This window comes from Bidens hawaiensis, unplaced genomic scaffold (assembly GCF_021521415.1).
Source record: "Bidens hawaiensis isolate Kalapana, Puna unplaced genomic scaffold, B.hawaiensis_p1.1 tig00012283_1, whole genome shotgun sequence".
Lineage (NCBI taxonomy): Eukaryota > Viridiplantae > Streptophyta > Magnoliopsida > Asterales > Asteraceae > Bidens > Bidens hawaiensis.
The window spans coordinates 619198-634232 of NW_027491999.1; the positions used below are offsets into that span (position 1 = coordinate 619198).

General features: G+C 34.3%; 1 protein-coding gene across 1 annotated transcript; it reads right to left on the bottom strand.

The window, feature by feature from the left end:
- Positions 1 to 12183: 12183 nt before the first annotated feature.
- On the bottom strand, positions 12184 to 13997 carry LOC143540608 (CASP-like protein 1F1). The gene is made up of 3 exons (XM_077033623.1): positions 13792 to 13997; positions 13576 to 13699; positions 12184 to 12429 (listed from the first exon to the last, which is right to left on the bottom strand). The coding sequence occupies exons 1-3, from the start codon at positions 13992 to 13994 to the stop codon at positions 12208 to 12210; spliced, it is 549 nt and encodes a 182-aa protein (XP_076889738.1). The 5' UTR covers positions 13995 to 13997; the 3' UTR covers positions 12184 to 12207.
- Positions 13998 to 15035: the final 1038 nt, after the last annotated feature.

Sequence of the window (15035 nt, forward strand, 5' to 3'; positions counted from 1 at the left end):
CGTGACATAAAAAATATGAAAAAATGGGTTTGTACCTATATCTTATACTTTTCAAACCCTAAACCATTATCACGATTTCCAGCCGCTGTTAGGTGATTTTGGATGACTTCCAGAATTACCAATCATCTCTTGATCGATCTTAATGGCTTTCCTCATCATAATTGAAGATCTAATGAAGATGATGAGCGGCTAATTTCCTTAAGTCATACCCGGGATGTAAAGTATTGTAATCTTTATAGTTTTTCTCATGTTTTAAGAACTGAATATTTGCAATTGTTGATTATCAATCTATGAACATTGATGTTTGGTATTATTATGCATTCAGTCGGTTTAGGTTTATTTCAATCAAAACAATTAGTTTGCCAATTGCTGTGATACGTGTTTCATAGGGTTGTATTGATTAGTTTGAATATGATGAAGCATACAATTGTCCTTAGTTGAGTTGTAACATCCTAAAATTTTAATGATGAATAAAGGAAGTTATGTTTAGTGATTTCGCGTAATTGATTAATGTCGGGGAAGGAGCGGGTCTTGGACTTGGATTAATTGAGATGGGTTAAATGAGAATGGGATTTCAGGGATATAAATACCCCCAAAATCCCAAAATATCTTCATTTTCCCCTACTTTCCTAAACACACACATACACACACACACCAAGCACACCCAAAACCGCCGCCGGCCGGGCCGAGAAAGAAGGAAGGATCGAGCGAGGTCCGGGTAAGAGAGAAAGATTAGTGGTGATACCAAGATAAACGAGATCCAAACAAGCTCAAAAGGTATGATTCTTGATCTTGGAAGTTTAAAGATCCGAGCTTTTAGTGTATAAACGACCGAAAATGGTCGGGAAGTGTAGTGGGTGGTATTGAACCTTAACAAGGGTGTTAAAATCGCCCGAAATGTTGATCAGAAACCGAAACAGCGGACATCTGGGCAACTTCGCCTTCATCTGGGCAACTTCGCCTTCATCTGGGCAACTTCGCCTTCAAGCGATGAACTTCGCCTGCAAGCTAAGTTCGCCTGATGAACTTCGCCTGCAAGCTAAGTTCGCCTGATGACAAGTTTGCCTGAGGTTTAAGTTCGCCTGATGATAAGTTCGCCTGAGGTTTAACTTCGCCTAAAGCCAAGTTCGTTTAGAAAATAAATTTAAAATCTAATGAAAATGTGTTAAGACAGTTAATGGAAATAAAATTTTTCCAAGCTGACCTGGCAGCTCGACCCCAGCCAGGGGCTCTGCCCCTTGGACCCTGCTAGGGGCTGCCGCCCCTAGACCCCGCTGCCAGGGGCGCTGCCCCCGGACCCCCGTTCGTTGTGGGTAGTAATTAAGACTAGAAAGATGTTATAAGTAGTGATAGTTAAATTGATATGTATACTTGTTATACAGTCAGCCGTGCACAACTGAAGAAAGGGATTACGATCAACGGAGAACGTAACCGTGTTCAGGTGAGTTTCTAGCCCCATTTATGTGTTACGTTTTCGGGGCTGTGTGCATACTCAATATGTTTGTTAATACACTTATCCTAAGAGATAAGTGTATGCCTTATGTGGATAATGTGAAATGTATGAATGATTGCCTGATGGTACGTGAACGATCTTCGGATATTGCACGTACTGTCAGGTTGTAACGCTATGTATAAGGTAAGTATGTTAGGTATGTTTATGTGTATGAACATGATAGAGATAATAGAAGAAAGAAATGATAATGTATGGTTGTATGGTTACGAAAAGGGTACCGAGCCCTAATAATACTCGAGGTATGATGTATGGTTGTATGGTAACGAAGAGGGAATCGAACCCTACTAATATTCGAGAACTAGGGAACCGAACCCTACTAATATTCGAGGAAGAAGGGTACCGAGCCCTAATAATACTCGAGGAAAGAAGGTACCGAGCCCTAATAATACTCGAGGAAAGAGGGTACCGAGCCCTAATAATACTCGAGGAAAGAGGGTACCGAGCCCTAATAATACTCGAGGAATGTAGGGCGTAATGCTCTTTATAACACAAGATATGAAAGTAAGTTAATACAAAAGAAAGTATGAAAGTAAGAAAGTATGAATGTAAGAAAGTATGAAAGTATAAAAGTATGAATGAAAGAATATAATGTTATGTGAATGGTATGATTATGTGATTATCTATAACTCACTCAGCGTAGCTGACTTTTAGTATGCACGCAGGTGAGTAGGATGAGGCAGCTCGTTTGAGGAGACACATGGCACTGAACAAGAATCTGGCATCTGAAGACCTATGATGTGTTGATTTTAATGCTTTAATGTGAAAGACAATAAATGTTTTGAGACAAGTTATGAATTATGTAAAGTTTTATGAAAGTTTTATTTTACGCGTAAATGTTTTAGTTAACTCTGATATTTAGAACTGTGTTTATGAGTAAATCCAACACGAAAGTAGGGTTACCGGTAACGGGGCCTTACATGAGTCACACTGACAAAGAACCTCTGATAACCAGTGCTATATGTTAATGATTGTTGATGCCTAATGTTTGACTAATTGGTTAACCAGATGAAACCCATGTGTGATTTGTTCTTGTTAATTGTTTAAAACTTGATTATTTGCTTGTTTAATTCTAAACTCAAGTTATTGCTAGTGTGATCAGCACTCTTAATTGGTACTTCGTAATGTTAGAAATTGATTGCATGTTACACTGATCACATAGTCCTCGTGGTTTGACACCCTACTTGCCCTAATTAGTTTAAAGTGATTAAAACATTTGATTATTATTGTTGTTGAATATATCACGACAGTCTAGCATCACACATTACACTATTTGGTTCCATACTTATCGCTATTGAGTAGCATCTATATATAAAGGACCCAAGAAGATGAGAATATGTGAAGTTCAGTGGCGGATTCAGGAATTTTTTCAGGTGGTGCACTACTTTTATATGCTTCAATTTCATAGAATCAGGTATAAAAGAATTCCAGGTCGGTTCGATGGTTCGGGCAAAGTTCATTACAAACTAACAAATTATTAGGCTAACAAAAACTAACAAACTAAAACTAAAATTTAACAAATAAATTAACAATTAACAACATCAAGAACAATTAAATATTTCACAAATAAATCTAAACTTATTGATATAAGGCTTACTTAAAAAAAATTTAAAAATTTACTTGCTGCATGGAATTGAACCTATGACCTTCCATTTACAAAACAAGCAACTTACCAGTTAGTCCAACGCTTGTAACACAAATAGAGTGATTCCTTTCTAATTTATAAGGTGGTTCCTCTAATATTTTCTATATATCGATACACTATTATTTCGAAACTCGGGTGGTTCCAGAGAACCACCCATTTGCACTTTAAATCCGCCCCCGGTGAAGTTGATCACAACAAATAACGATCCAACACCTACCCAAGTAAACACGTCCACTTGTGAAAAAATGCTTCTCTTTTTTCCCATTCATGACGTTATAAAAGAATATATTATAATAATCTCTCTCTGTTTTACATCCAACTAGATACATATCCATTTAGCTTAGGTCTTCACTAAGTTATCCCTATGACACTATGTGATAGAACTTCACTTTTCTACTTGTTATGAACCTAATAATTCTGACCTTTTGACATTTGAAGTGGACAAATGTTGACTCCTATTTAAAGTGATTCTTTTATGCTTTTCTTTTTTCTATTCCTCATGTGTTAATCACAAATTCACAATTTGCAAAGATAGTATCTTGAGAAGTATATATTTTGGTGTTCTGATGGTCACAAATTGATCTTGACTGCTACTCCACGGAATGATGATTGAAGTGTAACTCTTGATTTGAAGCCAATTCTCTTGAATTTGCATATTTTGGCATTGAGATCTTGGCCAATATCTATTTATTCAATTTTATTATGGTTTTAAAGTGGGTTTTCAGCTAAACAACACACACAAAAGGCAAGTCTATCCATTGAATGATAATAAAGTAATGGTAAGAACCGAGTATCAAACTATGGACACAATGGTTTGTCACATTTCCATTTTGTGTGGATTTGACCATTAAAAACCACCTTCCTAAAGTGTAGTACTTTCCTACCACCATCAATCTTCTCACCTTCTCTCGGAAATCAATTTAAGCCATTTCTGATTCCTTCTCACTTAGGTGAGAAATTCAAAACACATCTAATTTACCGTCGCCGTTATTTCGAGTGTCAGCGGGATCTTCCCACCATTTCTTTTGAAGGAAGTGGAGAACATTTAGGATCGGTTTGCTCATAAATTAGCATCGAGGATTGAGAGGCTGCCTATGGAAGCAAATGAAAACCCCCATTTGGTTATATATAATTTTAATAGTAATAGTTAAATTTTAATATTTTATTTAAATTTACTTTTATTTTTCTATTTTAAAAATGAATTAAAACGAGAAAAGTTGCGACAAAATGGGGCAACACCCTACTAGTCAGGGAAAAGTGGAAAGAAACCGAAGAAAAAATCACTAACGTGGCGTTAATGCAATATACAAGATAAAATGGAAAAAACGGGAAGAAACTGAATAACTCCCTATGCTCTAATGGGCGTATGATAGATCGATTGCTGAAGTCTTTTTCTCGTTATATATATATATGTATGTTTGAATGATCAAGTTTTGTGTAAATATAATGAATCAAAGTTTTGTGTATATATAGTGAACCAAAAATGAAAGCGATTAATAATTTTGATGAAACAAATTGTGGCTTATTTGTTGATTAAATAATGTTTTGATGAAACAAATTAAAATTGTTTTTCATTTCAGTGAACAAAAATGTTAAAAACCATTCTGAGTCAACAAAAGTTTTGGTTTTCTTAAAACTTATTTGTATAGAAAAAAAATAAAACAGAAAAGATAAAATAAAAATATATTAAAAAAGCTGAATTTATATACATATACAATTATTAAGTAGTATTGTATATTTGTATGCATATGTGTTTTACTTTTTGTATGCATATGTGGTTACATTTTAAAGCTACTTTTACATCTTTTTTATTATTCTATTCATTTTTATATCTTTTTTTATTAACTCATCTATTTATCTGATCAATTAACCGAACCCTCTTTCTAGTTTTATCTTTTGTTTGGTGCCCGTCATCAAAGGCGAAGGATGGTTAGGGCAGGGGTGGCCCCGACCCACTCAATTTTTTTGTGTAGTAATATAATTTTATCTGTTTTCGTCCGAAAATTTTGAGCCAGGCCCTCTTGATTACAAAAATGTTTATACGTATTTTCGTTCCCTCTCCCGGATGCCTTTGCCCAAGGTTCACCATTGGCCGCCGCAGTGCGCAAGCTTGGTAGCCGAGTTTATACGTTACGCTATTAAAAATACAACTACATTTCACTTTCGTTTACTATTGCGAGCATAATGAAATAGAAAAGTTTTACGAAGGTTACATATCTAGCTAGTTAATTAACAACCAAAAGATATACATATATACATACCTTCAAATCAATATGTGTAAATACAAAAAATTAATAAAAGTTTATGTATGTTAAAACCAAAGAGAAATAAGTTCAATAATAAATTTTTAACTAGTGATTAAACTTGTGCCATTTGTAATCAAAAGGTGCCTCTCCACTAATTAACCGATGAGACAGATGGTGCCGCCATTTATCTTACCATCATTACATTACAGAGTGTTGCATGTGATCATCAACACCTAGAAGCTTTCTTACTTTCTTCATTTGTTTGTGTGTTTCAGCAAAATAGTAATCAAATGAAGAACCAACGTACTCCTTCTTCATTCATTTTCATTTTATTTAACTTGTGCAAAGGTTGATAGTTTATTAATGTGTGCAGGCAACACTCGGTCCGGCAATAACATTATTCCGCCAAGCACTCCGATCCCAGAAAGTGAAGAGTCGTCAAACAAAAGAGTCAAGTACTCGCAAACTTATAACAAGTTCAAGCCTAAAGTTTCCCCAGACACTTGTTGCCTGAGACTTCTGGACTTTGGCTCCCTTAAGACAAAGACAAAAACGATGAACATTTACACCAGGAGTGGCCATTGTTTTACCCGAAAAGTCAACTACATTGAAGATGAAAACCAAGTTAGTAAGTACATTAATGAACCTTTCTACTCGCTGTTTGTTAAGATTGATTTTCATTACTTTTTGATTATATTCTATGTATGTAGAGTAGTCATCATCCAGGCCGTCCGCGAGAATCCCTTAAAATACATTTCAGGGTCAAGAGAATGCCTTGCAGATCCTGTCCCAATCTTTATAATTACACTAAAAATCGTTACATTTCTCTCTTGTTTAATTAAATAATATTTTTTATATTTTTTTTATTACAATTTTCTCACTCCTCTGTTCACGACCAATACACCAAATATTAAAAAATAAATTAGGGCAATCAATGTTTCCCCAAATTTAAAAAAAGTCACTGTATTTCTCTCTCTACCCTATAATTCGCACTCATGACCACTAGTAACCTCACCTTATAATTTGCAAGATCTCTCGCACAAGTTTAGGGGAGCTGTTGAGAATGCTCATACCCAGAGAAAAGTTTTTAATTTTATTTTATATGAGAATGTCACCCTCATAAATTGAACCCAAAACTTTTTGTTTCATAAACAACACTATTTCCATTGTATCAAAGACTATTTGTAGGTTTTTCTATTTCTAGCCTTTTGTTTTAAAATAAATTTACATATAAAACATATAAACTTTTTTTTACCAATTATGGCCCCCCAAAAAATGGGCCATGTGTAGTTGCCCATCCCGCACATGTGGGTCGGGCCGCCCCTAGACTCATCAAATAAATGAATCCAAGGTATTGCATGTAAATTCTTGTTAACTTTTTGAAAAGCTAATAAGTTGTTTGGGATTTCTTATAATGTGAGACAATAAGCTAATAAGTCCGGATATTCTGACTTACTAACTTATGACAAAAAGTTATAAGGAGGTAAAATAAGAAATCCCAAACACCCCCTTACTTATTTCCCTTACTTATTTGTTTGATTTTGATTATGTACATGATAGAAGGTAAGAAATTGTTGAAGGAAGAGCAGGAGTTATTCAGACGAAGGGCTTCATCCTTCATCTGCTCCATGCGCTCGGTTCAAGGTAATCTTAATCACCAATTTGGTTACTTAAACCTTTTAAGCTATATATGTTTTCATAATCCCATCAACTTATTTATAAAATTCCGTCAAAATGTATTAAAAAGTTTATATTTTAACAGGATATAGGCCTTTCATGGGCTGGAAAGGTTCTGTTGTGGATTCTGTTGTTGGTGCTTTCCTAACCCAAAATGCAACAGACAGTTCATCAACGTAAGTTTAGTTGTTGTCATGTATAGTTAATATATATTTCTTCACCTGATATTATTACACATGCAATCTTGGTTAGTTCTGCATTCATGAATCTTGCTGCAAAATTCCCAAATCAAATCGTAACGGGAAAACACACCGAACATACCATAAACTGGGACGCAGTAAGAACTGCAGAACATTCTAAGATCTCTAAGACCATCGATAGAAGAGGCATGAATAATAGGATTGCAAAGCGAATTCAGGTAATTAAGAGTATAAAGAAATCTCTCTCTATATATATATCATATATGTGTGTAACCGTATATACGATTAAAGAAATGGTTTCTATGTGGTGTAGGAGTTCCTTGATAGCATATATGATGATGAGACGGGGCTTATTGATCTAGAGTGGTTAAGAAACGCCACGGCTGAAGAAGCAAAGTAAGATTCTCCAGCTCCTGAGTTAATTTGGTGTAATCATGGTTTGATTTGTAATCAAGTGAGTTAAATGCATATACCCGTAGGCATTACTTTATGGAAGTATATGGACTAGGTATAAAAAGCACAGACTGTCTGCGGTTATTGACACTACGACAACGTGCATTCCCTGTAAGCTTTTTTGTTTCTTATGAATAGTAATTTAAATTCTAAGCCTCCAATGGGATGGGAATATATTGATCATATGATGAATTACATTTTCCATGGTTTGTTTTACAAGGTTGACCGACATGTGTAGAACAGTAGTGCGTTTGGGATGGGTCCCACTTGAGCCGCTTCCTGATGGTGTTCTGTTACATCAGCTAAACAAGTGAGAATCCCATTTCAATTAACTATTGTATATAATTATACATATGGGTGGGATGTGGTACAAACAGTTTTTAACGTGAGAAGTGCAAGAGGCATTAGAGTATGCTAACACTAGAGAAACTATGATTACGCTATCGTTTTGAACTAGAGTAATAATAAAAATATTTTTTGTAGCATAACAACGGTGGCTAAAAACTATAGCATAGTAACGATTACTCAAGTGTTAGCATAATCACTCTAATATATACTTAAACTTCTCATGTTAAAATATGTGTGTGCGTGTACTGATGCATTTGTTCTTATGACAACATAATTTGTGCAAGGTACCCTAACAATGAAGATGTTCAAGAATATCTTTCACGGAGGCTGTCTATCCTTGATGTCGACACATTGTACATAGTTTTCTCTTAATTATTGCTGACTTATTCTACTACATTATACCATCCACACAAACTAATATGTGATGCAATGCAGATACGAGCTTCACTATCAAATGATTACTTTTGGAAAGGTATGCTAAAACATTTAGATTTTGAACGTAAAACAATCATTATATATATTTTTGAAAATGAAATAGAAAACCAAACAATGGTTATTATTTAGTGATTTATTATTGTGTGTTGTGTATACTTTATATTTTAAAATTATACAGGTGTTTTGCACCAAGACGAAACCAAATTGTAATTCTTGTCCTCTGAAGAATGAGTGCAAGCATTTTGCTAGTGCATCCATACGGTTTGTTTTCGGCGATTCTTAAATTATCACATATAAATTATAAATTATGCCAACACCAACAACTCGCAGTTGTTACTAAATGATGGTACAGCAGCGGTGAAAAGACATATGTTCCAACTACACGTGTGTTGTCCACTCCTGAACTAGTAGATATTGAAGATCTTTGCCTCGGTCCTATGGCTCATAAGACTGCAGCTCGATTAAGGACAAAACACCAAGTGTATGTAACCAATTTTAGTCAACTTATTACTGTTTTTTTTTTATCATTATAGTAACATTTGTCCTAATAATCGGTGTGTATACGCAATGCAGCTATGAGCTTCCTGATACACATCCTCTTGTGCAACGGGTTAGTGGCTTCCAGCTTTAAATATGTATTCATGTATATTGATTTGATTTTTTTGTGCATAGTTTGTGTTACAGTTGGATGAAAGAGACCCTAATGATGAAAATCCTTGCTTGCTGTATGGCCACCAGGTAGATAAAATTATTATTATTAATTTAGATTAAAAATTAAAAGTTTCTTTAGGTATTCCATCTTCACAACCAGAATAACTTAAGATTGTATTTACTTATTTATCCGTTAGCTGACAAATCAAGTGGTTCGCAGCAAGAAGAAACAATGCTTGGAACGTTTTTGGTACGTGTCGGTTATTTTAATCTCTAATATTGTTTTTATTCAAAGATTTAGGCTCTTTTGTATTAAAAAATGGACATATAAACAATTAAACAGGTACCACGTCGAACGGCAACAAGAGGTTCCTTTCCATTGGATGGAACATACTTCCAGACTAACGAGGCATTTTCCCTTTTTGTTTAATTTGATTGATTTGGTAGAAAAAAAGGTGGCATAATATATATAAGGGTTCACATATATGCAGGTGTTTGCAGATGATTATACTAGCAAATACCCAATTGTTATGCCCCGAAAGTTGCTTTTCAATTTAACAAAAAGGACACTTTATTGTGGAACCTCTATCTCAAGTATATCCGAAGGTAGAAAATTTTAAAATTGTAGTATAGCATAGTTGATGATAACTTGTATATTATGTAATCCAGGGATGACATTTAAGGAAAGACAAGAATGCTTTTTGAAAGGTATATTTACACCTCTCATGCCATACCGCCGCAAACATGCACACTGTATGATGCTGACATTTTTGCAGGCACACTGTCGGCTTTATGTTTTGTGCAGGATATGTTTGCATCCGTGGTTTTGATATGAAGACCAAGGAACCAAGGTCTCTGCACCGCAGATTTCATCAAACTAAAACTGTAAAGCCCAGCAGAAAATCACAAGAACGAACCGAGAAGAATGGGACAAACAGCTTAGTTATCTGGCTCTGAATGTCTTGATGGGGGTTATGCACTAACAACATTAAATATGTGTTAGCTATCTGGTTCTAAATATTTTGATGGATGTTATGTGTTGAAAACGTTAGATATGTGTTGGTTGTCTGATTCTGAATATTTTTAATGAAGGTTAGGTGTTAAAAACGTTAATTATGTGTTGGTTATCTGGTTCTGAAGATTTTGGAGGTTATGTCAGTTGGTGGTTTTTTTGACCATGTGTGCCTTTTTCTTTTTCTTTTTTTTTTCTATATGCTTTCATGAGTCTTACTAGATTCTTAATTGACTTAGATTTGCTATCTTGATGTCAATAATTTTCATATAATGTATCTAGCATATAATGGTGAATCCAGGATATTTCGGGGATGTTTGGGATTGCATATTTTCACCAACTTATAACTTATTAACTTTTTGAAAAGTAATAAAGTGTTTGGGATTGTTTATATTGTGAGAATAAGTTTCATAAGTTACAATATTGTAACTTATTAACTTAATAAAAAGTTATAAAGAGGTAAAATAAGGAATCCCAAACACCCTTATTTGTTACATGGTCGAAAAAATATATTTTTATGAAATCGACTTAAAAATCTATGTTGTGGGTGTGGCCCACCACTGGTTTCATAAAATCTCTCACTCGAAGGTTACACAAATAACCCATCAATTTTAAAAAAGTTAGAGTAAACTGCGGTTTTCATCCTTATGGTTTGTCTAAATTTGCGATTTTAGTCTAATAGTTTCAAATTTGCAATTTTTGTCCCTATGGTTTCATTTCACTTGCAATTAAACCCCGAATTCACTAATCCCGTTAAGTCTGGTTATTAAACCCATCAGCATGTCCTTGATGTGAGGGGCAGTTTTGTCTATTTTCTCTCCAAATAAACTCCAATCCTAATTCCACAAGCCCCTTCACGTGAGGGGCTGGGGTGTATTTTGGAGGACAAAACTGTCTTTCATGTGAAGGACACGCTGATGGGTTTAACGACCAGACTTAACGTGATTAGTGAATTCGGGTTTAATTGCAAGTGAAATGAAACCACATGGACGAAAAACGCAGATTTAAAACTATTGGATTAAAACCACAGATTTAGACAAACTACAGGGACGAAAACTGCAGTTCACTCAAAAAGTTATATATACAATCCTGAACTTCCTTTAATGCAGAAGTTAGAAATAAGGTTACACAAATAAGTGTATCTATTTTGGTAATAGTTTTCAAATCAACCATTTTGGTAAATAAATTTTTACCTTCTCACATTTTTGTAAAAAATTCATCCTGTACTTACTGCTTTAATGTAGAAGTTAGAAATCCGAACCAATATCAACCAATTCTTGGCATTCCGCCGTCGCAACGCCCAGATTGATTGCAACTTGCTACATATAAATGTTACATACTACACATTTAAAAAACCTTTTTTCTCTGGTTTTTGCTTTGCAATAATTATTATAAAAGAATATTGGCCAACAAACACAGAATTGTCTAGGTATTCTATACGGAGTGACCAAATGATAAAACACCACCACCAGCTGCTAATCCAACCAGTAAGGCCCAAAATGAGTGTATCTTTCTAGGCTATAGATGCAATATAGTATCTAGTGAGGTTTATACATGATTGATGATTATTCTATCATTTACATTGTAATGCTATAGGTAAGGCTCATGTTTGATACGGAGGATAACGATCAAACACTCGGGACAAAAAGAACAGGCAATGGTTGTTGTGTTAGTAATGGCTCTGAAAACTGATTGTACTAGTTTATAAGGTTTTTTAAATGAAAGGATGGTTATGATCTTAATATTGAAAAACAAGTTTCATGTGGCCTACGTTTGGTAATAAAAAAATAATATTGAATCACTTTTAACACTACAATGAATGCACGAATGTAAAGAGCTATATTAAACCATCGTTCAAAGTACCTATATTCAAAGTCACACTTTAAGACACAAGGGGCAGCTAGACTCCATGCACATGCAGATATTTATTGAACATTTGAAGCATGAACACTCATTCAAATAAATAAACATTTTAATTTAAAACACCACCATCACTAAACTAAGCTAGTAGTTTGTTTACTTGCCACTATTTAAACCTTCATTTGTCTCGCCTTATTAGCCGATATGATGGCAAGAACCAAATAACAAAACAAACATAGGTAACCCAAGATCAAAGAAGGAGCTACTTTATGACAAAATTTCCCAAAATTGTCACAAATCGGCATCCAACCCGCATAGCTGTTTCCATACTTGCCCACTTGTGCAACGGTAGTCGCGGCTCCGATTCCACCCGCCAACAATACCATTATCAACTGTATATCACAACCCAAAACTAGTTATGTAACTGATGTAAACCTACAAAAAACAATAGATATGGGAGACGAGGGTTTCATTGTACATAGAAGCAATAAAGGTGTCTTCCCTATTTGAAAAAACTGTGTGAGTTCCAAAGTGGCACAAACTAAAGGGATTTACTTTTTATTTAACCGCAAATATTTCACCTACTCCTATGCGTAATAATACCAAACTACGCATTTGCTCAAGTTTGAACATAAGACTTCTCATCTGAAAGACAAATACCTCTACCAAGTGGGATACCTCAAAATATATGTATAAACTAGGTTTTATCCCCTGTATTACAGGAGTTTTTTTATATTTTGCGTTTTTTACTATTCATTTTTAAGATTTTAATGATAAAACCAACCAAACGATTTACAATGAAGTGGCAGGTAAGCGGGCAACAAGCTGCGCCGCAACCAAGTGATTTTAATTTTCTTTATTGTAAGAAATGTAATAATATATTTAGGGTTTGATGATAAAACAGTTTCACAAATAAATGAGATGTTATAACCTGATTTACAAGTTATTTGAGTTTGGGGAGACACAAGACCCGCTTATTTTTTTTACTATAAAATGAAATTGTTTTTTAATTATACATAATATCTTTAAAAAATCATATATTAATTTTTAATATATCCCTATTTTATAGGATTTTCACATCAAATATTTGGTGTGATTATCTTTTAATTTAATGAGATGGTATAACTCGTTTAAGAGCTATCTGGGTTTGGTAAGACTTATACCCATAAATTTGAGTCAAGTTCATAAGAAGTCTCCATTTAAAAATAAGGCAATCAGGTGGCTTGCAGGGAGCAACCAGAAAGCTTTTAAAGGTTTAGTTTATATATATTGTAGATATTAAACAGGTCAATGTTTTGAAACATATGTTAATCACATAAATGTGTTAAAACATAAAAATAATGTTTAAAAAAATATACAACTAAATAAATCACTAAATAACATTTGGTCTAACAGTATTTGATAGTGTAATAGGTGCCCGCTATATTTAAGGGTGGATGGTTCAAATCCCATACTTGACAGGTTAGTTAATTTATGAGCAAATATTAGTTGTTAAAAAAACTACTTTAAATAATTGGAAATGAAGTAGAAGATGTTACCAAATCATGAAGGAACAGGTAGAAATAATTAACCGAGCTTGAGAATTTACGGACGAGCATAAAAACCGACAGCAACGACAACACAGACAATGCACAAACAACAACATTCATCACAGTAAAAAACCTGAAAATAAAAAAAAAAACAACCTTAAAAAAACATCATCGTAATTGGTAAAAATAATTCAAGCAAAAGACAGAGAAAAAATAAACGTGTACTTCAAGGCAGGAGTGTAAGTGTAACGTGCGTCGAGAGGCGTCCCGTACAGCACCTTGGACTGACGGCTGTTGAACATCAGACAGGCGGCGGTAAGTGAAGTGGCGGCGGCGGTAATTCTGAGTGAGATTTCGGAAGCCGTGAAAGTGGAATGTGTGTTTGGTTGGGGTTTGAGGTCACCGGAGTTGTTGGTTTCGGTTTCCATGGTTGATTTTGGAGATGGGATGGGATGGAGGTGTAGGTGAAGACTAGAGGGTGTGTATTTAATATTTATAGTGGAAATGAAAGAAAGAGATGGGCTTTAATTGGGGAATTTTGGTCATGGATTGGAGACTTATTGGTCAACTCTTTTCTCAATTGGTAAATTTCAATTCAATTGTTTTCAATCATATTATTTAAGTTGTCTTCTTAATACAAATACACATAATTTTGTGTGGCAATTTATACACGAGACATGAATGTATGATACGTGTTTATATGACTTCTGCAGGTAACATGTAAGGTCTTAACATGTTTCGTGTATTAAACAAGTAGACACGAATTTACCTGCTAATTTTCGTGTCTAAACAGGCCTTAACATGTTCCGAGGCAAAACCTGAACCGAACTCGTTCCAATTCAAAACCTGTTTTGTGCCGAAAATTATCCGACATGAACCTATCACATTTCCTTAGTACACTAATCCACGTCTTTAAATTTGTCGACCAATTTTGACCCGAAAATAACAAAATGGAATTTCTAGTGACTCATTTTGACGCTTTCAGTTAAAATAGATTACCCAAATCAACCCATATAATTTTTAAACCAACCCAAATAAAAAAATAAGAAAAAATCATATGTAACCATCCCGTCTGGTTCACCGGTTTATATAAGAGGTGGTCAAATGAACTCAACAAAACAAGTTATGTAAACATTCCATTCCGACTGGTTGGTCCAATCCAACTTGTAGAAGAACGATATTTGTTTACCATTTATATTTAATCTATAATATATATAATATAAGATATATGAGCAAATTAAGACACATACTTTTTAAATAATTTGCAATTTGTAAAGCATAAAGTATACATTCTATAGCATGTAAGATATAGGCAAACTTGTCCATTAGAAAATATGCATAGAAATAGTAGAAATAGTTATAACATTGCTCAACTTTACTTAACTTTTGTAAATTTAAGAAATAGTTACAACTTTGAACCTTCATCTTTACCCATGTATCCTTTTTTATTTTAATTGTAAACCAACTTC